The sequence below is a fragment of the Anomalospiza imberbis genome, chromosome Z, assembly GCF_031753505.1.
Source record: "Anomalospiza imberbis isolate Cuckoo-Finch-1a 21T00152 chromosome Z, ASM3175350v1, whole genome shotgun sequence".
Classification (NCBI taxonomy): Eukaryota; Metazoa; Chordata; class Aves; order Passeriformes; family Viduidae; genus Anomalospiza; species Anomalospiza imberbis.
The window spans coordinates 6,394,239-6,418,619 of NC_089721.1; the positions used below are offsets into that span (position 1 = coordinate 6,394,239).

The following is a 24,381-nucleotide window of genomic DNA, read 5'->3' on the forward strand; positions in this document are numbered from 1 at the left end:
AGCTTTTCAGTTTCCTTTCCATCATGCCAATCTCAAGAAATTTTTGCAGTTTAAGTTTCACTGGTCCTGATGTTCTGACAAAGAATTTTTGCTCGCACGCACCAGTGTTTCCAGAGGAAACTATTAGAAATTTTTTAAGTTACGTTTAAAATTTCATGGCCTTTGTGAAATGAGTCAGATCCCTCTCCCAATGTGATTCAACAAAGCCACTGTCGAGTAAGAGGAGTGACACTGATTTATTTGCCTCAGACCAAACCACAGCCTGCACTGGTTAGTTCTTTGTTTACTAATTGCTTTTTCCCCCCACCTCGTGGAGTGAATTCTGGTGCTAATTATGATGCGCAGTAAAGAAGCAAAGCAAGCCTCTGTATATGAATGTCTGACTCCTCCATTAATTACATGTCTGTCTTTGTTCTTCCTTACAGATGAACAGACCGATCCAGGTGAAGCCAGCGGACAGCGAAAGCCGAGGAGGTAGTTGAATGCATTGCTTTCAGCCACAGTGCTAAATATAATTGTTGTCTCTGGCTTCTCTCAGGCAATGTGCTGATCAATTAGTAACGTAATCACTGCCAAAGAAATTCCCTCCACAGCAAAGATTCTCTTTATTAAATCTCCTTTACTTCGTCTCACTTTCCTCATATTCAATTATTATTTGATTTTAAAAGGCAGGCAGGTGCCAGCGATTGCCTGAGAAACAAATAACTGCCTCGTTAAGAAGTGAAGCATCAGGCACTGACTTAACAAAGTTTAACAGCAGTGGACAGCAATGGGGGTTTTTTCAGGCCCATGTCAGGCTGACCTGTAGAGGTCGTTAATTTGGTTAGGATAAAGCAGATATTTTATGGTTTCTCTAACCATGTTGTTTCTGCTTGCACAGAAGCAACTCTGCTTCTGGAAAAAGCAAATTCTGAGCTGGCAGAGTTTTCTGCACTTGTATCAGCTTATCTGGATAAACCTGTTGTGAAAACTGAAGACTTCTCTCAGACCCAGGGAGTTATTCAGGATTTGCACAGGTATAGCTGAAATCAGGAGCTGGTATTTTGCTTTTTCATTCTACACAGTGGATTTGGAAGGCTTTGTTAAGTGATTGTTCCATAGATCACCAGTGATGAGGTGTTTCCTGTAAAAGGTTTTTTACCTGAACTGATGTGGTGATACTTCACTGTACTCTTCTAATAGGAGCCTGTTTGTCAGATCAAACACACAGATCACTGAGAGAGTGTGAGATGGTCTGTTATGCTGGATAAATTACCATCCTGCTATTTTTTTCTTGTATCTGTACATTTATATATATATATATACACATGCATATATATAATGACATGTTCTCTTCCTCTCTATCCCTATCTCTTTGGGAAAAAAACAGAGAGTCTTTTCCTCATCTTTTCAGTAAAAACCTCTAGTGCTTATGTATCTGATAAATGTGGGAGTAGATTTTGTCATTTAGTAATGATGTGGCTCTTAGATGTCTGAAAACTTTTCAATTTCCACCATAAATATAAACTCTTCTTCATTTGTGGGATGACTATCTTTGTGCTGGCATTAGCGGAAATCTCTGGCAACAACTACTTAAAAGGAGAAAAATGCCTCACAGAAAAAAAGGCACCATGTTCTCTCTCTTTTCATTTGAAAGCTGTGGATTTCAGGGACTTTGGCTGCGTCAGTGTGAGGCTGAGACTCAAGATGTTGGAAGAATTTGTATATAGCTTGTAGTTAAGGGGCTGGTGTTACAGGCTGGTGAAACCACAGGTCAAAAGAGGCTCTGTAAGGACTGGCTGTGGTGCCATGTAATTGCAGAATTGCATGTAATTCCAGGAGAACTGAGTGCTGGAAAAACACCAGAAATCTCAGAGATAAATATTGCCCTTTCAGAACCTAAAGAAAATTTTGGGGAATTTGGTTAATAGAGGGCAGAAAGTATCTTATGGAATCTGGCAAGTTCTGTATTCAAGGGCCAGGGCACATTTTTGACTTGCAACAAAGATATGTCACATCTTCCAGCATTGTCCAGTGGTTTTTAATAGAACCAGGTCAATTTCCTCCCCTTTCCCTCCTTGTCTGATGTTCTGGCTCTGTGTCTTTGTACGACTGGATAAGCCATGGGCAGTTGTCAATGGCAATCTCCTAGGGGAAAACGGAAAGGCTCAGCTGCCTGGGCAAATGAGGGGACATTAAGCACATTCCAGTGGAGTTTGTGCCAACAGTGAGAGTGAAGGGAGGGCCTTTTGTCCATTTAATTAGACATACCAAAAAATAATAATTAGGCTGGCCAATTTGCTTAGTGCGCCTACAGGGTATGTAGTTCCCAATCTTTTTTTTTTTTTTTTTTAATGCAAATCAGTAATAGAGAACACATGCCTGGCTCTCTGGGAAGGGTTTTCAAACTCCTTTGCTAAGAGCAGCTGCTTTCAGGAGCAGTGGTTTGAACTGCAAAGGGCTCCAGTGGCAGCTTGATTCCACATTATCACACCTGTGGTCCCCTCCCCATTGTATTTTAGCTAATTATCTCCTCATCTTACACAAACCTCATCTTTTCCCATCCAGTCTGCTCCCATATTTCTTCTGTCAGTGGTGATCATAATGCAGAGGCCAAGCGGGTGCTCTCATCATTGGCGTGACAGACACGTTGTCCTAATTCCCCACTGACAAGCTGCTTCTGGGCTGGTGATGCTCCAGGACGGCATGACTCAAGGGCAGCTGTGGGAGAAAAGAACAATTGGCACCCAAGGGAGGCATTGTATGAAAACTTACGTTCTTCAAGAGCCCACCGGTTAAAGCAGGCGCAGCAAACAGAATGCTAAAAAGGCAGCCGCGTATCTTAGGAGCACATCAAAAGGCTTCATTAGGGCTGCAAGATAAAGGTCAACCTGAACAACAAAGAAACTTAAGTTTTACCTTATTATACTCTGTCCCTCCATCAGGATGGGACACTGGGGAGGAGTGGGGCTTGGGAGAGGAAGCAGGTCTTCCACACAGCACAAGTCTTTGGTCCGCCCAAAATCCACACTCTGGATTATGGGGAATACACAGCCTGGATTAAGGGGAATTCTGGTGCCAGGACACAGTTTTAATGAAAAAATGCAGTGTTCTCTGGAACTGCAGTTTGCAAGCAAGTTTGTACTGAAAAAGGTGAGCAACATTCTTGTGGAATTGAGATTTTGTTTTCTCTGGGGACAAATACTTGCATTTTACTAAAACATGAATCTTTGAATTTTTCAGCAAGTTCTTCCACAAGTAAAAGGTGATGAGAGTCACAGGTTTATTCTCTCCTTCAACCAGACTCAACTCAGATTTTCCTGTTGTTCTGAAGTCTGGATTTTTTTCAGTCTTTAACCCTCCCTGTTCCTAATTCTCAGTTGAAATGAAAGTGAGTATTAGCATTTAGTGTGTGTGAGCTAGAATTTAGAATATCTAAGTTTGGGAAGGTGTTCAATATATTGTTTGTCAAAAATTACAGTCAACCCACCAAAATGGACATAGTGAGTGCCCCTTAATAGTTTTTCTGGGTTTATTATTTTGTTTGTTAATCTCCATATTGCACTACAAGCAAGACAAAGTGTGAAAACCTTTTAAACAAAAAGTGGCATTATTTACATTTGACTAATTCCATGGGGAATAGAAATCAATGTGTCCTCAATATATTTCTCTGGGGAAATAGTCTAAATTACTGGGAAATTTTTACATTTTACATTCCTGCTTGTTTGTGCATGTATGTGCATAGCCAAGATACAAAATGTTCTATTGGGGTACTGCTTCTACAAAATGTTTCATGAAGCTTCAAATACCTGATCAGAAGGTCAGAGTCCTTTGAGATTTTATACTTTAATACTAACAGAATTTATAGAATATGATAGAAAAATGAGCAATTCTATATTTTTTTCTGAAAAAATCAGATTATGAGTCTAGCTCTATTAAGGATATTTTATAAACTCTCATTGGCCTTTTCTTTGGCCACATTTTATCTTGACTAAACGGAAACTACTTTGCTAGAGATTAGTTAGTCCAAAACAGTTTAAGGGATGTAAGTTAGAACTCCACATCAAAATTTTGAACATACATAATCCCAACTAAACTGTTAGAATTCATTATTATTTTCATCTTGGTGGAGGTGGAGGTAGTTTTCCTCAGTTCCTTGTCTGATATTAAGCTCTAAAAATAGCCTGCAGGTATCTATCACTTAAAGTTTTTCAAACTTGGAGAATGAGCTCAAGTCTGTTTTGTGGTTTGGGGCAAAAGTTTGGAGCCATTTCTTATTTCATCCACAATATCTCCAGCTCTCACTAGGCAACTCTCACTGCAGCTGGCGGGGTTAACCTATGATAAACACAGCCCAGAGGTCCCACTATGTTGTACAGGCAGTAACATTTTTTAAAAGGAAAGGACTCTCCTGCTGCTCCAGTTGCAGTCCGTTAGTGATGCTTAGATGCTCCACTGCTCCCACATTCCTCTCAAAGGACAGAGGAAGGTCCATGAAGGAAAGCATACAAAGATGTACACGGTGTGCTACCCTGGCTCAGTGTAAATATCACTACCAAAATGTGTTTCATGGTGGTTTTGAGGTCCTCCAGCATTTTATAGAAGAGAATCAGAAGACTCCTGGACTAAAGGAAGGAAAAGTAGAAAGTGGTTTAGAGTTGAAAGGGTGTAGTGTCTGGCAGAGAGGGTGTTAAGAGGTTTACAGGAGAGATTCTGGTACATTGTACCAGAATGTGGTGTTTTCTGCATGCCATGCAAGAAGCCTGCTAAAGTTTCTGTCTGTGCTTTCAAGCAGATGATCTTTTGTGCATGTTTGAGGGAGGTGTGTGCTGTGTCATTTTTTGGCTCTTTGGCAGCTGGAAGGCTTGGACTTCATATTACAACTAACTTGCAGTATTTCTCTATCTGATGCTTGATGTGCAAAGTCTGAAACTATCTGTTTGGTCATGGTTTATTCCAGATTCAGAGCAAAATATTCAAGAACTTAATTAGAGTTAATAGCAAAACAGTGTGCCTTGCTCATGCACGATTTTCTGCTCCTTTTTGTACCCTTCCATCAGCTTGGTGATGATGATGGGGTCAGAATGGCCTCATCACATTTTCTAAGCCAAATTTTCATTTGGGACAAAAACCTTAATTCTTATTTCATGCAGGTAGCTTCTAACTTGTTAGCTCTCTGCTGCAGGTAGCAAGGTAATCTGTCCTAGGTCCCAGTAATAATTTGTTAGTCCATTGTTTTCCATGTAATCAATCAGAATTACACAGCTTGTACAGATGGCTGAAACCTCTCAGGAAGCTTCCCATCCAGGTACTAGCCACATCTAGGCCTATTTAGTCAAGCAAGACTGGTTGCCTTCAGCTTAGTTTGGCTTCACACTGGTATAACTGTCCCACCTGGAATGATTTCCTTCCTCCTCAGAAACCCTTTGTAAGAATCAATTGGTTGCTCAGCTCTTCAGACCAGAAAAGTCTGAGGAAGACATTTAAGGATAAGAAAGCAGAGGGCAGTCTTGACAGAACTCAGCATCTTCTCTTCTGCCCTGCTGAAGGCTGGGCTGTGCCTCTGTTCAAGTCCTGAAGTCTGGGGCTATGCCCGTGTCAGAGTTGTACCTCTGCAGCTCTTGTCTCTTTAATTCTGATCCACACATATTGCCTGTAACATCAAGCTCTTTGGAAGACACTTTTTCTAGCTGTTTCCAATCTTTTACCTTAAAAAGTCTTCCCACCCAAGCTGCTGAAGAGCAGGCAGAGGGAATATCTTCTTCCAAGGTGGCAATCCATACAACTTAGCTTTATGTGGCCTGCCACAGCTTTTTCCACAACTGCTCGTCTTTTGTTTTTCTCTTATGGTCTTCACACCAATAAGCAGGTGGCACTGGCAAACTATTTAAGGAAAAAGATAATATTCTCCCATCTCGGAGTTGGGGAAAAGATCTCAATGAGCACATCTCCATTAACTTTTTCAACATCACAAGGAGTGCATTACAGTTTACATTGGTCTTTTATAGCTCAAGAAAAGATCGGCACAGACAGGGACTTGCAGTGGTCACACCACACATGAATCCCAGCCTTTGCTGAAAATGTTGTACTGGAGATGCTGACTACTAGTTGTAGAGCAGTATTTACAAATTTTATGAACTCTGGACTCAAGACCTCTGAAAAAAATCATTTTCTACACCTAGGGTCTCATATTCCCTTTTCTTTCCCTCAGTGTTTACAACAGTCTAAACATTTCTCTCTCCTCTTGTCAACTCTTGCAGTTTGAAAGGAGGTTCCCAATTCCATGTCAAATCCTCCTCCTAAGGTTCCTACATCTCCTCTTCCAGAGATTTGTACCAAACCTGGTCAGCCGGTTTTGACTTCTTTCAGGAGGCATTTGAAAAAAATACTCCCACATTCAAATCTAATTTTTTTTCCATTAGTAATATATCAAATATTACCCACTAGAGCTGAATTGCAGTATATCTGTGTGGACAGTAAAGATAAGAAATGACTGGTGAAAAATAAACTTAATATTCTGTTTGAAAGTCTATCAGAAGTGAAGATGAGCTCATGAATGGAAGAGAAAAAAATATAATGAAAAATCAAGAATCTAGGTAAAGATCTTGATATTAAATTGGAAGGCAGCTTTCTTTTCTCAGAGGCTGGGGAAGTGTCAGGACCAGCAGCAAACCTTGGTGTCATTATCACAGGCTCCTGAGGAATGGCTGTAGGAGATGCTGCAGCATTGGCAGAGATGTCAGTGCTTTAAAGCATGTTTGTCTTGTCAAGGGCTGGGGAAAGAGCTGGGTCCAGGACCACAAGAACCCCTTAAGGTATCCCACAAACTTGAGCATCAGTCTGAGAACATGTCCATTGGATTTTATTTCAGATCTGAACATCTCTTATGACCTGCAGTGTTTTTCCTTCAGCCCTAGAAAAAAATCTGACCTAGAAAGAGCATTTTAGTACTCACGGAAATCTTGTCTTTCTAGCTGTGTCTGGTTGTGGGACTGATTACAGTCAATGGGAAATCAAAATCTCTTAGTTTATTGTGGAATTTCAGCACTGTGCGACCCTGCTGACAGCTGACACTCTGTTGTCCTCAGGAAGCTGTATTTTCAAGCAGGGAGAGTGTACCAGCATGCAAATGGATCAGTTAATTCAAAGTGGCCCTGGATGACCCCATTCATGCTCTCCATTCTCTGTTAAAACTTAATTCTGGATGAGAAAAAGGGCTTCAGCAGATCCCCATGTGTAGTGTTTTATATTTGATGACTCTGCTGAAGGCTGATGTGCTCCATTCCGCAGTCAAATGTTGAAAGAATATAAGGGACATCAAACTTTGTTCACATCTGCCCTTCCCATGGTGATTGAAATCAATGGAAGTGTGCCCATCAATAGGAACTGGAAAAGATCCATAGGACATTGTGTTCTAGCACATGTCCTAAGGACAACCTTTTAAAATCAAGCACTGAGAAATAAAAGGGAAAAAACCCCAAAAACCAAAAACCACATTGCACATTTTTCATAAAATGTCTGCAACCTAACAATTTACTGACAAGAAGGAGGAGAGAGAGACTGGGGAGCTCATCTCCTCGAGGTTTTGATATTGGTTCTGTTCCTTGCTATGACAGAACTTTTGATCAGTTATGTAACTTTGATTCCCTTCTCCTTCACACCCTTCCTTTATTGTCTGCTTGGGCTGTGGTATGCTTTTATTTGCTCATTTCTTGTAGATAGTGCCTTTGGCATTCATGCAGAGGCTGTCAGTGTCAAAGGGTTAAGGCACCAATGAAAGCCTGTAGCTGTACACAGAAGGATATGTACAGGGCCAAAAATCAGCTGCAGTAGGTAATCAAGAGCCCTCATACTGCAGAGTGATATTTGGAGTTTTCTTCAGTAAAAGGGCAAAATGGAAGAAGCAGTGGGAGGAAATAAAAAATATAATCCTATAAAATATCCTACTTTGTAAATACAGTTCAGCCTCCTAGGTGAACTCGGGGACACGTAACAATCCCAGTATCTTTTTCTTAATGTAAAGGTTGCTTGTCAATGGGGTTTTATACAGAATTAATAGTACATTTATATATACGCTCCACAATTAATTGCAAAGCATTTATGGCACTGAACAGTTAGAATGCATTATGATAATCACTCCTTGTGCATTGACTTTATTGTAAAGGTTTTGCTGATCACTGTAATTGGCTTGTTATTACACAGGAATATAATAACACCTCTCTGTATAGTAGTTTATAGCACATCAATAGCAAATGCATTCCCTTTATTGGAAGCAATGTGCATTTTATTAGAATACAGCTGAATAAGTGCAATCTGTGGAGACAAATGAAGTTTCTAATGACCTGTCTCACAAAAGACTCGAAATAACAAGCTATTCATTATGTATTTTTTCCACTGATGAACTTCTAGTTATGGTTACACAGTCACTCCTTTAAAAAAAGTAAAGTGTGCTTTGCTGTTCTTTCAAAGAAACATTTGGGGAAAAAGAAATATATGGGCCATTTTTCTGCCCGTGTTGAATAAAGTAAGGGTGACTGATGCTCACACCTTAGAGATTTCATTTGCTTGTTGAGATTTTCCAAGCTTCTTCCTTGAGTATTTTGTCTGACATTCACAAAGAATCAAAATGCTCTTACACTAAGCCCAAATGCAGCTCTTGCATCAGTGCTGTTCTCACAACCCCTATGCAGTCTGTTAGGTATGACGGGCTTGGTGTTGTCCTTACTCCTGTTGTATGGGCTCTTTTCCTTTATTTCACAAAGAGGCATGTTTTATATTTAGCAACAAAAAATCTAAGAAGGTACCCAGAGTATTTTCCTGCCTGCCACCATTACTCTAGGTCTGAATTTCAGATTTTTCTGGAAACTTAGAGTGGCATGAATCTGGCATACACACGTAATTAATGTGCATTTGTTTATCCAACTATTCCCAGGTGTGATCAATGTCAATCAAGTACCTAACCACTTCTGAAACCCTAAATCTGGGTAAACAATCTGTTGTTTTCAGACCTGGTACAGTTATACTGCTGTCCATGCTATAAAATGAGTCCAGTGTTCAGCACACAAAGATGGTGAGTGGTGGCTTTTTGTCATAAACTCAGATTATTAGTGGATGGGGCTAATAATGCCAATGTTGTGGGTTTGATCCTCATATCAGAGGATCACTTAAGAGTTGGTCTTTTGAGTCCCTTCCTACTCAGAATATTCTGTGATTCGGTGATACCTGCCTGCTTCTCCTCAGCTTGTTTATCATAGACTCATGAATCCCCTTGACTCTAGAGTAATTCAGGGTATTTCTGGAAAACAGGAGCTAGGAAAGGTCTGCACCCTGGGCAGTACCCTCAGCTGTTGGCACCCAGACTGGCTCAACCCAGTTTTGACACAGACAAACTCTTTGAGTGGGAGTTTCAGTGGGGAGGGTTTTGCCTCTTGCCTGCTGAGATCTCAGATTAGAGTATCACAGCTTGCAAAAAGTTTCAAGACTCTGGAAATACTGGAGGTCAAGAAAACGTTTCTTCGTGACATATACAGCATTTTCCAATTGCTATATATATTTTGCAGAATGTACATGAAATCAGCTTGGGAGGCAGAACATCTTTTTATGTAAATAATTTAGCTCTCTGAGTTAACTGTATCTACTGCTTTTACCCAGAATCTCTGGGCCTCTTAGGAGCCTTAGTCTTAGGTACAGAAGAAATTTTAAATAGGGCTACTATGCCACTGTTCTTAAAATGTTATTTCAGGCAGAATTCACTTTTTATTATCACAAAAATATTAAGCATATAGTCTAAGTTAGTAAGTTAGTCATCCAGTCTCCTCCTATGGACAGTGGAGAGAGAGAGAGAAGCTTCCAAACCATGATTCATCCTGTCCTAAGACAGATCGGATAAATGGGACTTCAAAGTTTCCCTTCTCTCTCTCCTCACTGAATCAGGAATGAACCTATGGCAATTAACTTAGATTTAGATATCTCACTTTTAGACACCTAAAGAGAGGTAAGATGAATCGCAACTTTCACCTTTTCAGGCCACAGTTTTCTATCTGTATCATATGAAGGATGATACTTGACTTTTCTGAAACCCTAGGCAAGATCTATGAATAAAAATTGCTATATAAAAACTATGGATTTTAGAAGTTGGGGATTTGTCCTAAAAAGAAAAGGTATCTTCCTTCACTAATGTGTTTGCATCATAATATCAGGGGAAGAATTGGAGGGATTGCATCCCTATCAGCCTGAGCAATAGGGATTATCTGATCAGTTTTAATTCCTCTTTAAAGTCAATTTCCATTTTCACTTTTTATATTTTACTTTGCTTCCACTCACATGCTCAGGACAGAGAGTGAACTGAAAAAAACTCCCCAAAACCTTAAAATTAAAAGTAGTGATGTGTAGCATCAGTGTCTTTAAAATGTGTTTTCATCATTAAGAAAAGTATTTTTATCTTTAAAACCAGCTTGCTTTGGAATCTGTGATAGAAAATGAATATGGCCTCTTGTAATATCATTTGTAGAGAGGTAATTTTCAAGGCAGCACTGCACTGAAACATTTTCCCCCAGGGAGGATAAACAGTTGGCTTCAATTAGTGAGGGACTGTTTCCTTTCTTTTCAATTTTAAGGACAGTCTTGCAGCCTGATCCTGCACAGAGGAAGAGAAATTTCTACACAGGGCAATAGACTGCAGCTTGGAAGACTGAGGCTTAAATTCTTGCCTTGCCACAGATATTCTCCTCGACCTTGAAGAGGTTACTTAGGATCAGGCTATTATTTTCACTCCATTTCTATCTGGTGACTATTATTACCTTTGACTGTCTGAATATACACGTAAAATTGGCCGAACATCTTGCTCTGACTCCAGTTTCCTTCTATAAAATAATATTGGTGCTGTAAGGATACATGCATTAAAGATTATTAGGTGCTCAGGTTCTCTAATCATTAGTTCCACAGAAATAACTTGGTTAGATAAATAGAAATGTTCAAAAGTGTCAAATGTGTTTCACTGCTCAAATCTCACATAAAGTCAATGGGCCTTGGGTGTCTAAATATTCCCTTTGAAAATCTCCCCAAATAATGAAGTTCTTCCAAATAGTTGGAGCCAGCTTTGTGAGGCTGATTCCTTACACTTTTTTGATAGAATCAACTCTATCTTTTTCCCATAGGAGAAGCTGCCTATGGATGCTTGAGGAAAGTGAGGAGGACATGTTCCATGGCAGGGCAGGTTTATTTCATAAAACAAGTTGAGACTGCCTAATGAATAGGACTGGAAGAGTGTTAAAAATAAGGGAAAAGTAACTTAAGTATCTTAGGAGTTGCCTTAGTGAGGAAATGCTTTCTTTTAGCACCAAACCTTAAATGCAGGAATTGATAGTTAATAAAATACTTCCTGCCCATGATCTGCTATATGAATGGTAATTAATTCCTAAAAATCTTTATTTTATCCATCTCTGGATTCACTGATGAATGGCCAGATGCATTGATTACAAACCACAATATACTAGCACTTCCAAGCAGACAGCCAATTAACATGAAATTATATTGCCACAATGTAAGGTACATTGGATGTGTTGCTTTCTTGGTTTTTTTTTTTTTTTTTTGGTTTTTTTTTGCCCCAAATGACTATGATAATACTTATTATTATGAATAAGTAATGGCAAAGAGGTGTGGAAGAGTAGACCAGAACCACAGGCAAGGGGGAATATAGATTGTGTGAGTTTAATGAATTTAGATATTGGACTAAACCAACACAGTCTCTCAACTCCCTAGATCAGAAACCTAATTATTTATTATCTTTCTTGTGGCAGTGTCTAGAAGACCAGCCAGGAATGACAACAGCAGATTCACTGTACAACACAGAACAGACAAAAATCATCTCTTCCTTAAAAAATGAGTATCTTTTTTTAAGTATCTAAGTATCTAAGATAAGACAATCAGAGGCAGTGTCTGGATACCGAGTTGTCATATAATGTCTCCCGAGGTGTGACAAGAGGAATTGTGCTGGTTGCACAGTTAGGAGTGAAATTAGTAGATCAGGTCAGGGGCTGAGGTGTTAGGGTCTGCCATGGGCAAGAAAACAGTAGGATGGCTTTCAAGCAAAGCTGCTTTTGGTGACACATCTTCTGACACAAAGCAAGTGACATCCTGAATAGTGTGCACAAGTGCTTATGCCAACAGCACAGCCTCCTTCTTCACAATGACCATTCTCCTACACTCTCACACCACAAGGTGGGTGAATGTGACCACACCAAAGGCCAGACAGCTGCCTTTGGTGTACAAGCCTGCTAGCAGAAAAGAAACCCTGAGGTTTAGCAGATATATGAGGGACAAGGAGCCTGTTATTCCACCATGGCACTTGCTACAGAGGAGGCAGGTCTGTGGGCACTACAGTAGAAACAAGGGTGCAAGGCTATAGATGTCCCTAAACACCAACTGTATCTTTACAGAGAGTTCTTCAAAGGGACCAAAGACACCTAAAACAAAACAGAGGTCAAAAATCATGTTCACAACAGAAATTCAAATCCAGTGTCTGCAATGAACTGAATTTATCCCTGCCTCTCCTTGATCTCAGTGTGTGATCCCACGCTCTTCCCTGGTATTACAGGCAATGGGGTTTCATTAGAGCCTCTAATGTTTCCTTTTTGAAGTTTGGACTTTAAGAGGAAAGGCCAAAACACTGGGGCACTAGCCATTCTGGTGTTTCTGTCTAGATAAAAAGGAAAGGAATAGGATTTAGATCTAGATGAAATCGTTAGATCTCATTTAACCTTCTGCATAAACTGACTGTAAAATTTCACCCAGATGATCTGTGCTGAGACTTCTGGCTTGTATTTGACTGAAGAATAAAGAAATTTAGCCAGAGAATGACTCTTTTGAGGTTTCAGTACAACTCTGATATCAGGTCGGAATTGACATGAACCTTCTAAAAAGCTTTTAATAATTAAATTCAATTAGTAAGGATACATTTTGGTAATCAACTACATGTAACAAGCAGAATATATTTTTCCATCAAATACCTAAATATGTATGCCTTCTCTAGTTTCCCCCACAAAAAAAAAACAAGGGGCAGTCTTTTCCGGGGGCAAAATTTTCCAGATTTTTCTAAGGAGACCCTTGAAAAAACACAACAGGGTAATTCTCCTAAAACTGAATGGGTGGAAATATTCATGTTTATGGACAATGGAGTTCATTCAGAGCAATAAAAAGAGAGTCTCCTGGAAAGCAGATATTCCCATGCAGAGGATGCAATCTGCATGGCTCCTCCTATGTGGTCCCAGTGCTGTCATTTCCTTCTTGCCACATGTCCATACCAACACAAATAGTTTTTCTTCAGTTTCTATCTTCCTATTCTGACCATATGCCAAAGAGTTGAGATATGTTCAGGGCTTTCCAGGAAGTTATGCTGTCCCCAGCTCAAAAGAAATGTCTCATCTGCCTTATCCAGTGACCGCAGAAATGGTTGTTTGCATGTCTGCAGACACTGTGAAGTGACAGAATTTCCATGGGCAACTTATCAGGAGAGAGAAATCCTCCATTTTGCAGACATCAGTAACATGGTGACCTTTAACAACATAGCAAGCTTTCACTCTCTCTTTAAAGCATTATATCCATCCTTAGGGAGAAAAACTTGTAGCTAAGGATTGAAATCAGAAATGGACCATAATTCTGACTGTGCTATTCAATTGCCCTGCTGTATTTAGGATCCATTTATTTCTAGCTAGCTAGGTATTTGTTTTTTTTTTTAATTCTGTCTTGAATCTAAAAAAAGAAGTGACCAGGCTGGCAGTGACATGTGATTAATAGATTGCACCTTTAGAAAAAGTTAGCAGAAGGAGATTAGCATTGTAGCCTATTATTTATTAATTAAATGCAGACACCCTGTTTATACCAATGCTGATGGCATTAGTTCACGTCCATGCTTTGGGACTGCATTATCCATCCGGTCTCCCAGCACAGTAATGTTTGTTACTAAGCTGGTGGATGTTGCTAGGCTCCTTCTGTCACTTGCTTCTGTTATCAGCAGGAAAGGACAACCAAGAAGTTAAAGATCCAACCTGAACATTTTGTTCAAGTGTCTGCCCTGTCCCTAACAGCCTGAGTTACCTTGGCCATATCTCTGGGCTCCTTTGGGACATCACTGCTTGCTTTTTACATCTGTACCTCCCTGTAGCTCAGTGTGCAGTGAAGTTTGAGCATGCAAGGCAGTATGCTGTGTGGGACCTTTTCCATTGCCTACAGGAGAAAGAATCACATTAGTGGGCATATAGGTACCTGCTGCTGCTATTTCAGTCAGCAGAACGGGAAAGAGTTATCACAAATGTTGTTATTAACTGTGCCAGGGTAAAATATTATACTTCACACAGCTCTTGTTTGATAAGCTTGTCATCCTACCTATGAAGTGTTCAAAGGAAAGTTCTGAAGCCAATCCAACCCTGAGGTTTCCATTGCTCCTAGCAGCTGTTTTCAGGATCCTGCAGGAAAAATAATGCAGAAAAATAACAAATGCATTGCAGGACTCTTCCTGATTCTACTTCAGGGCAATGCCATGGGCTTCTCTGTCTCAAGTTAAGCTTGGGACAGGCTGAATGCTGTGAAATTGCCTTCTCTTGCACCTTGAAATAGAGAAAGCCCTAGTGGTGCATGACACACTTCTGCTAGTTTTAAATCAGGACATAGCTCTTTACTACCTCATAAACAAATGCATGGCCTTTGGTTGGACCCACTGTGGTTGCAGGAGCCAGCAGAGCCAATAGACCATGTATGTTTTGCCTTCAGAGTAAAGATGGGAATCCAGGAATCTGGATTCACCAGTTGGTATCCTTGAAAAATTGCTGTTTGGGTGCCCATAATCCAAATGATCATCTACTCCTGCAGAAGCATGTCATAAATGCTTGGTAGGGTTTCTTGACAAGCTGTGATGTGCACTCTCTCTTGAGACTGTGTCTGACTCTTTTTTCACACATTAAAGGACAAGTTAGATGCATGAACTAGTCTCCCAACAGTGACTTCTACTTGTAAGCAGCTGCTTTGCCTGTCAGCAGGACATTCTGCAACCAGAGCAGGCAGTCTGGTCATGAATGGCTTTAAGGTTTTTTTTCTACTCTGGGAAAATTCCTAAGTCTACAAAGGTACAAAATAAGTTTTGAAACCAGAGTGAACTCATGAAACTACTTGGGATTTAGTTCAAAACCCTCTCAGAATCAGACTTCTGGAGTCTGAGCAGGCTTTGGATCAACACCACCATGGAAGTGTTCCTCCAGAAAAATCTGCAGACCTGAGCCTTAGGCATCCTCTTACCATCATTTTGGTGTTTGCTTATTTGAATTTTTGTCAGCTATCATGTTCCCTTGCTGAAAGCTGAGCACTGTAACAGCCAATAATTAAAAGTGAATATTGAAGAATCTTTCAGCATTATCTATGCCATGATACAATCTAAACACATGTAAAAGACATTAAAAGATGAATGAAGAGAGTGAATGGGCTGATTTATCCTGGACTGTTTCTCACGGTGTGAAGTCTGCCTTTCACAGCCTGATGAAGTGCAGAGACAGTTAGTGGATTTGCTACCAGGAAGGGCACACATTCATTTCCCTTCCTGCAAATGTATTTAGAGCTGAAATTGAGCATAGGAAAAGTTAGAGCCAAAAAAGCAACCACTGAAAATGCAAACTATCATTTATTTTGGCAAGATGGTGTTAAAAAGAATAAGTTGAGGGTAGTAGAAACTGGCATAGAAATTTTACAGAAGGATTTCTCCCTGTGTGTATGCTTCCAACTGGTTGTTTTTTTCTTGTTTTTTCTGCCCTGCATTTCTTGTAGCTTTCCACAGTTAGACATTGCTTCCTATGGAAATTTCTTAAATACTGTACCAGTTGTGAACATACCCACTCCTAACCTTAGACAAAAAGAGAATTGGATGCAAAGTGAAACTGCAGTCCCTTCCCACCCCAGTGCTGTAGCAGTAGCATAAAGCACCTCATCTTTATCCAGATAATGAAGAAGGGCAGAAAGATGGATTTAAAATGGATGCTGCTTTGCTGGATGATGTAGATATATTAGCACTTCTGTATCTCTGTATGTGACTCTCAAAGCCTCCTTCAGATATAATCAGGCTCTTCACCTTGCTCAGTGTATGAATAAGGAAACTGAGGAATTGTGACTAATGTGGTTGGGAACAACACATCACTACACAGCTTGGAGATGAAGGCACATCTTCTAAATCCTGTTCAGTGCCCTACTTAAATCTGGTCTTCTTTATTCATTTCGTCTTCCTTCCTTCCCCCAGATTTTCACGAGTCTTCTGGCTTTTGTAAATGTGCTATAAAGTGAATCAGAGGGCACAGGGGTTTTCAGGGGACTTCCCTAGGGAAGTCAGGGGATCTTCAGCCTGTCAGCACCCACCCATGTGCATCTTGCCTGTGGATGGGGAGCGCCCTGCTGCTGGCATTGCAGGAAACAAAGGAAGAGGTGGTGCTATGATGCTGGAGAGGATGTAGCCCCATTCCTGACCTCCCAGCACTCTCTGTGCTGTAGGAATTCATCATCACTCTCCTGTCAGTTATATTATCTCCTGTATGCAGCCTTGCAAACATGCAGCATAACACACACAAATATCTGGTCACAAAAGGCTCAGCAACAGCTCTGACCAAATAAAATACCCCAAACAGACAGTGAGTTTGGATATTGTCCTTTTAAATCTCCTTTGAAGGTTTCAATTTTTTTCCCCCTTTTTATGAAAATCTGTTCTACCTACACCACCCAAATGCCTGGAATTCATAGAATAGTAAATATCCCTTCAGCACAGAAAAAAATTATGCTTCAGAAAAATTGTTTGGCTTCTCAAAGCCAAGGTCTTGCCCATTAGAATGAAGGACATGCTTCTGAAAATCTCTCCTTCTTCTCCAGACCTTTGTTTTCAGCACGTTTGCAATTGTACCACCTTTTCCAGTGACGGTATCATAGCTTCTCAAGTTCAGCGAGGACACTCAGCACAGGAAGACAGTAAAGTTATGTCTTAAAACTTCAGAAAGCATTTTGCCATTGAGTTGATATTAAAGCAACATCTTTGGAAGGCAATATGAAGAAATTTGCTATAAGTTATCCAGACTGTTGTTTAGGACCAATGAGATTCCTGCTCCTTCTTGCCAAAGGAAGCCAGACTTGTACAGTCAAGCTGTTTGTATGTGCATGTCTGGGCTCATCTATCAGTCAATCTGTCAAGGGTTCCTCCTCTGAGCTTTGAACCCACTGGGTAATTTAACCTGTCATTGTTGGGGTGGAAGAAGTCCCAAAGCTACTGTGTTCCTATAAATTTCATGAAAATAGGCAGCCATGCAGAGCAGAGGGTTCTCATTAGTGTTCATAAGCCCATCTTTTATTATACATCAATGAACTCATGGGGGTAGGGACACTGGAAGAGGGTTTACACATTCGGCTGCCCATGAAGCAACTTGTTTCAGTGTGTGAGCTCTGATACCCTGTCAAGAGGCCTCCTGTAGTAATAGCTTCTTGGTTTTAACAGGATGTCAGACAGATTTCTTAGCTCCTTTCTGCTGATTTCAACAATGCTTCACACGGCAAAAAAGTCAGCCTGGTGGTTGCATTTCCCTTCCCTCCTCAGCCAAAGCCACTGGGGAGAGTTTCTGCACAATGTTTAACAAGTAGCACAACATCAGAGGTGGCTGCTTTTGTGAAGAGTACCTGAAGGAAACAAGAAAAACAGTACAATCTTTTGAATTTTTTCTGTCTAGCATCATAAAAAGTAATACTCAAAAATAAACAGGTATCTGTTACTCAATCATATCTTCAGGTTGTCCAAAACAGACTTCAGGATTAAGAAAAGTGTGTGAACAAATCTTAATTTCATTTAACGTTGTTCAGTTCAATCCCTCTTCCAAACCCTTTTGCATTCATAGCATTGATTTTTTTTCCCTTTGTTCTGTGAAATAAAGAAATTTGAGCTGTTGCTCAAAGCATCTAGATTTAAAACAAGAAAACACACTCTGAAGCAGACCTCAAAAGTGCTATATGTGGAAATGTGTGTAGCAACAGGTGAGATGGTTCTTCAGCTTTAGTTCTGAAATCCCTGTGCTTTCCTGGGTTGATGTCAAATCTCTGGCCATTACCCAAGCATATCTGTGGGCAGAGGTATGTGGATGGAAGTGTTCACAGTATACAGTGTACTGTACTACAGACAAACTGTGAGTCTTTGTCTCTAACAAAGATTTTTGGAGCAGATTTGATATAACTTGGCTAAAAAATACAAGGAATAAATGGCATTTAAAAATAGATACATATATATAAATAAATAAAACCCCTTTTTTTTGCAAGAACAGCATTGAATGACAGCTGGAATGTACCTCCAGCTGGTATCAGTTATATGGAAACCCATGTTTCAAAGAAAGACAACTTAAAATTAATGTCATGTCAGAGCTACTGCTTTTCATAAGCACCAGAAAATTCTCCATCCTGTTATTTCTGTAGATCAAAATTTTTTTACATGTGTACTTACATTATTTGTTCTCATTGTAGCATTCTGGATAAAGGAAAAGTCAGTTTAATTCCTCCTTTCAAAGAAAATCACACTAATTTGAATTTGTGGATTGCATATAACTAGGTACTCTGTGGGATGTGTGTGCACATGCATTGTTCAGGTCCTATGCCCTTTTAGATTTTTTAAAATTCAGTGGCAGTTTGCAGAAAAATTATTGGGTTTATTTTCAACTTGTCAAAGGATTGAATTTTTTTTCTTAGACTTCATTTCTATATCCTTTTTTTCTGGAAGTACAAGATCTTACTTTCTTTTTTTTCTCACCTTCTTTATTTCTTTTGGTTTTGGCTTTCTTCTTTTTCTTTCCTCCTTTCACCTGCCTGCCTGCCTCTCTCTTAGGTAATATCACCATAATTTCTAGAAGCTATAACAAGCAGGCAAAAGAATAGGATCAGCCTTTCTTCTTTTTAAATGGTGGTGACTAAGCAGTAACTCCACATAAGTTCTTAAAAGTCAGTTTGATTTACTGTGGGGTACATTAGAGCAGGCTCTGGTATACATTATCCTGCCAGAGAAGTTGTTTATATGTATGGAAGACCAATAGGATGAAGCTGAAAAAAAGGCTGGTTTCTGTCCCTGCTGAATGAATGGAACCAGAAAACAGGAGAAGAGACAAGGAGGAGGTGACAATTCCACCAGGAGGGCATTTCTGCTTGCAAGGATTTTGCGCAGTGCTCCCTCCTGAGGTGGACCACCCTTTGCATAGCTGGATGTGTGCCAAGTGAGGAACCAGACCAGAAAGAGCAGCTTGGCAGCAGAAGCTTTGCCAACCTGGTCTTATGCAGACGGCTTAAATTTATTTTCTGAAGGTAGGCCCCCTTCTGTGACCATTATTCACTCCATCCCTTACAATATAATTATTTGTCCCTAATAATGTTGTTTTCCTCATGTGAAACATCAAGGTAGGAATCACATGGGGAATGCATATCTCAAGTATCTCTAGTACTTCCTGACTTCCTGAAGAAGCAAGTCAAGAGGACAACAGAGGTTTGCAGCCTTATCTAAGCCTTTTGATTCCTTCTAGCCTAGCCTCTCTGTGGGCAGAATGACCTGGGAGCAATGTCCCAGCCAAGCAGGATCAGGTTATATCCTTTGCAATGTAGCAGCACAGCCAGCACAAGCTCTGCACCTTTTCACTCAGCTGATGTTAAAATAATAATATTACTGGTTTCGTTCACTGATATGCCACAAGTATAAAATCCACCACTGTCACTGTCCACCACCATTAATGTCCACCCCTGTGAGATGTTCTGTGGTAAAGGGACAGAACCATAAATGCATTGGGTCCATACAGCAGATGAAATCCCTGCACCATCCAGTACCTGGCAGAGCTCTCTGAAATAACAGGAGAAGGTGAAATAAAGAGTTTGTAGCCTTGGGAAAGTTTTGTAGATCTCCTCTGCACATTTCATCCCAGTTCCCAGTCTAACAGTGAGTCTTTGAACACAACACTGAGCCAGGAAACCAGGAGCAATACCATAGCAACCACATTCCTCAGATCATGCTTGGCCATACCTGTTCTGATATTGGATTGAGCACATTATTTGTTTTAGTGGGAATACTTATTTCCCAAGCCTAAATTATCCTTAGTGTTTCTGAGACTAGATTTTTACTGGTCAGGCTTTAGTATGGTCTTAAGCCTCCAATAAATTTTATTCAGATTGCCTGAACGACTTCTAATAGTTCTTATTTTTCACTCCTGGCAGTACTCCTGCAGAAGTAGTTTGTTCTCCAACTCAAGTGCTGAAGTCCTGGCTTGCAGCCCCAGACCCTACAATCTCCTCCATGGTGACCTATAATTGTTATACTAGCAGTTGAAGGTTGTATGCATTTCCAGGTCTCTTGCTTTATTAAGGATGAAACTCAATGGGACTTGGAAAATTTTATTTTACTCACTTGGCTTTTGTTGCAGACTTACTCATAAGGTCTGGAATCAGTGAGCACCTTGAATCTGGGATGGGCAACATTCCTTGATTTGGATAGCTTTTTTGTCTTCTGGTGATGTAAGCAATGAGTTAAACAGATAAAAAATTTCTGTAGTGATCTATCCTAGCGAAAATCTTTACTTCCTTATTATTGTATGTAAAATGAATAGTTGTGTCCCTCTTCCAAATTGTTGAATTTCTATAGTCCACTAGAAAAATGATCCATTTGTGTGGTCTGAGGATTTGTCTCTCTTGCCAGGATTAGGCTTTCATTTTAATTATTAATAAAAATATTCTTTTTAATTTCTCTCATGGGCAAGGATGGAAAGCATACCTGAAGGTCTCACCCGACACCCAGTAGGGATCATGTTAACACTACTGTGACTATCAGCAAGCCTGCAAAGTTTTGCAGAATGTCTGGGTGCACACATGCTGGTTGGAGTTGAAAGGAAAATCCTGGGAAAATTTGATCTTGTTATTGATAAAATGCAATAAACTATTATTACTGAAGTGGAACCCTCTAAACTGTCAGAGAAGTTGCTAGTACAGAGCTTGCTAAGGATTAATATCTGTGTGTGTGTGTGAGTGTGTGTCATGGTGAATAATAATAACCACTTTAGTCAGGTGTTCTTTTCAATCCTTTCCTTTATGTCAGCTGTAGGTTTTAATATTTTTTTTCCCTTCAGGGGATATTTAAGTATATTAGCTAAAAAGAAGTAAAGCAAATGCAAAACCAAATATTACTAGAAAACGGCACTCATTCCCAATGGGTTGCTGTGCATGGAATTTATCTAGCTTTTCTGTGTGTCTTCAATTATTATTATTTTGTAGAATTTAAACAGGGACATTCGCTCCAAGAAAAATAATATCAAAGATGATCCTCTGCGTCTGCTGTTCATAAGAAATGTCTTTATCCTCATTTCCTCCAAGGGGGAAATAAGGGTCTGAGAGCCATTGAGTTTGGATTAATATGGATCCATAGACTGAATACTTTCTCCCTCCATTCTCCAATGCTCATTTCCCTTCTTCCCTTCCCACACACTCATCTACTGAAATACATAACAAAAAACCCATTGAAAGTGCAACTCTGGGCTTGAAGCCACACTCATCCCTGAACCCAGCTTAATCATGCTGAGGGAACATCATCAAGATTGTGTATTTCCATTCTCTGGAGGTTAACCTCCATTTACACCCCCAAGACCAATTTATTTTTGTTTTAAACAAAACAGGTACCACATGACAGATTTTCAACAGTGTAAATTCCAGTTTTGCTTCTGTAGTTTATTAGAAGTTGCATGCCAGATCTGAAAATGTCAACTGGACACAAAAACAAAACCAACTGGCAAAACAGAGAGTGCTGGTCCACATATGATTGCTGACTAGAGGGTTAACACATGCCCCAAGGAGCCATCTAGCGAATGCTCTACAAGAAGAATGTTTCTTTCACCTCCTCCCCAAATAAATTTTACTCTTTCAAATATGGAAGTTAACCAGTCCAAGAGAGAGAGATTAGTCAATGAAACAGCTTTCTGAAGAAATCCTCATTGTTCAAGACTTTTAAAAATTGGCTGGACAATGAACTGCTTGAATACAAGGATTCATTTTGCTCCATCCAGGGAGCAGAGTGAGTGTGTGGGATAGAAGAATTAATAAGTCTTTTCTGTTGCTAATTGCTGTAATTCTGAGAAAGAAAATGGAGTGAGAGCATGAGAGTATTGCAGCAAGAGAGCCAAGAGACCCCAGGACCAGAGGGGTTAACACTTGTCATTCTTAATCATACACTTACAGTCTTGTGACAGAGGACTGTGCAGGGTACAACACACACAGCTCACCCAAATCCACTTTCCCCACTGGCACCATCTCTTTATGAGTTATTATGTTAATTAGCTGGCCTGCTCCGTTCCACAGCGGAGCTGAACGCGCAGTCATTGCCACCTGAGGGAGAGGGGACGCTGTGCCCAGAGCCAGCGACTTTGCTGCTCTGCACAAGAGTGGCTTTCAACTAGGCAGTTTTCCACTCATCCCCGGGGGAGCAGAGTCTGTACAGCTGGCAAACAGGAGGGCCCTTCCCTCCACTCTGATTTCCTGAGACTGTTCCTGGGGCTTGCTGGTCTCCACTGGAGCCTGGGGAGCTGCAGTCCAGTCTCGGAATTCCTCCCTGCAAACACCTGGGCCCTGGTTCTCCAGAGATCAGCTTCAAACTGATGTGCTACAGGCCTGGAGGAGAGGGGATTGTTTCTTTGCTTAGTTTTAAAATAAGGCTAAGGTCATGAAAATCAGTGTTTCCTTTAAAATATCCTTGCCCTGCCCCCCCCCCCCCCCCCCAAACTATTTTCCAAAAAAGAAAAAAAAAAAAAGGATTTCAGGCTTAACCAAACTGAGTCCTATCCTTAGGAGGCAGGATGTGTCAGCTTAGTACAGGAATAAGTGTGGCTCTAGGGAAGGAGTGTCCCAGCCAGAGGATTGAAGGTTGTTATACAAATTAATGTGGTAATTACAGTATCATCTGGAGAAAGCAACTGTGACTGTGTCCCTGTTCTGCTAAGTACTGTAAGCACTGTAATAGAAGAGAAGTCCTGGCATGGTTATAATCTCAGCAGACAACTCAAAAAAAAAAAAAAAAAAAAAATCCTTTATCACTGTGTCATAGATGAGAAGCCAAGGCCCAGAGAAATTTAAAAGGTATTATCGTCACCAAGTCACAATCACCTCTGGTGTCATTTTGGCTATACTGTGTGCAATACTAAATTGAAATTCTTAACAGGGGAAAGGGACAGCCATAACTGCTAGAAGTCAAAGCCATTTTCATTTAAAAATGAAAATTTTTGCCAAATTACTCTTTCTTTAAAGTTTCCTAAAAATGACTGAAAAAGATGAGAAAAGCTTTTCCTTCTTCATTCATCCTTTGTTTTGTAGAAAAGGGATCTTATCTTGAATTCCAGAAGAAAGAAAAGATAGAGAGGATTCTGTCTAAATACAAACACAAATCCTAGTTGGAAAAAAAATCAGGACTAAAACATCTAAAATCATATTTTTTGGTTAATGAAATATGTGTTGGTTCAGTCCAAATGTGCCCCTCCAAAACCTCTATCTAAGAATAATTTGCAGAAGGTCACATAAGGAGGCTTTAGCAGAGTAGTTTTGTTAAAACAATGTTTTAATAAAGGAAATAATATTAATAAGATATCAAATGAGCAGTCATAAACATGTGTTAGCAGCAAGACAAAAAAGTGTAAGTATGTGAGAAAGGGGAAGATCAAAAGCGACTTCTGCCCATGACAAAACAACCCCATTACAAACAAAAAGGACATTAGGCAGAGATTATTAAAAACTAGTCTATTGTTCAGTAATAGCAAACATTTCACACCTCACAAGGCAGAAGCAATAAATCCCATTGATTCCTCTGAGACAATTCACAATTAAATACTGATTTGCAAATAAATAAATAAATAAATAAAGGCAGAATTCATTGTGGCACCTTGCACCGCCAAATCAAAGCAATTGGAGTGGAATTGAGAATAATTACCAGATGTGTTGCTTTGTGCTCAAAACGGCATCCATTATTTACAACTACCAGTGATGTTCCTTATTTATTCCTCCTGCTGGTCTAATGACTATTGCCATTCAGCGTTCTTTTATTTAATCATCAACATCCAAAAAAAGAAGTATCTTTTTCCTCTCGGTGGTTTTTTTTTTTTTTTTGGGTTTTTTTTTTTTTTTGGCAGCAGCAAGAAGGGAGATTTTTTCTAAACCCCAACAATAGCAAATTGCTCTGGAGGAATGCATCATTTTTTTCAGATTGGCCTGTAATATAATTATGTGCATTGCATTCAATTTATTGGACTTTTACAGATGTGCAACCCAAATGGATGTTTCTTTAACTCCTGGAGTAATGAATATTTGTTTTCTCCTTGCCTATTTCTCATCTTTTCTATG

At 39.9% G+C, this 24,381-nt stretch overlaps 1 protein-coding gene across 16 annotated transcripts in view; it reads left to right on the plus strand.

Annotated features, from left to right (window-relative positions):
- Positions 1-24,381, plus strand: part of CELF4 (CUGBP Elav-like family member 4) — a 703,272-nt gene that overhangs the window by 395,123 nt on the left and 283,768 nt on the right. For all 16 annotated transcript variants that reach the window (XR_010994515.1, XM_068176591.1, XM_068176598.1 and 13 more), the window contains exon 3: positions 426-474. Coding sequence is in view for 15 of the 16 variants with exons in the window: in XM_068176591.1 (XP_068032692.1) it covers positions 426-474 (49 nt within the window). In the remaining variant the exon portion in view is untranslated. The remainder of the gene's footprint in view (positions 1-425; positions 475-24,381) is intronic.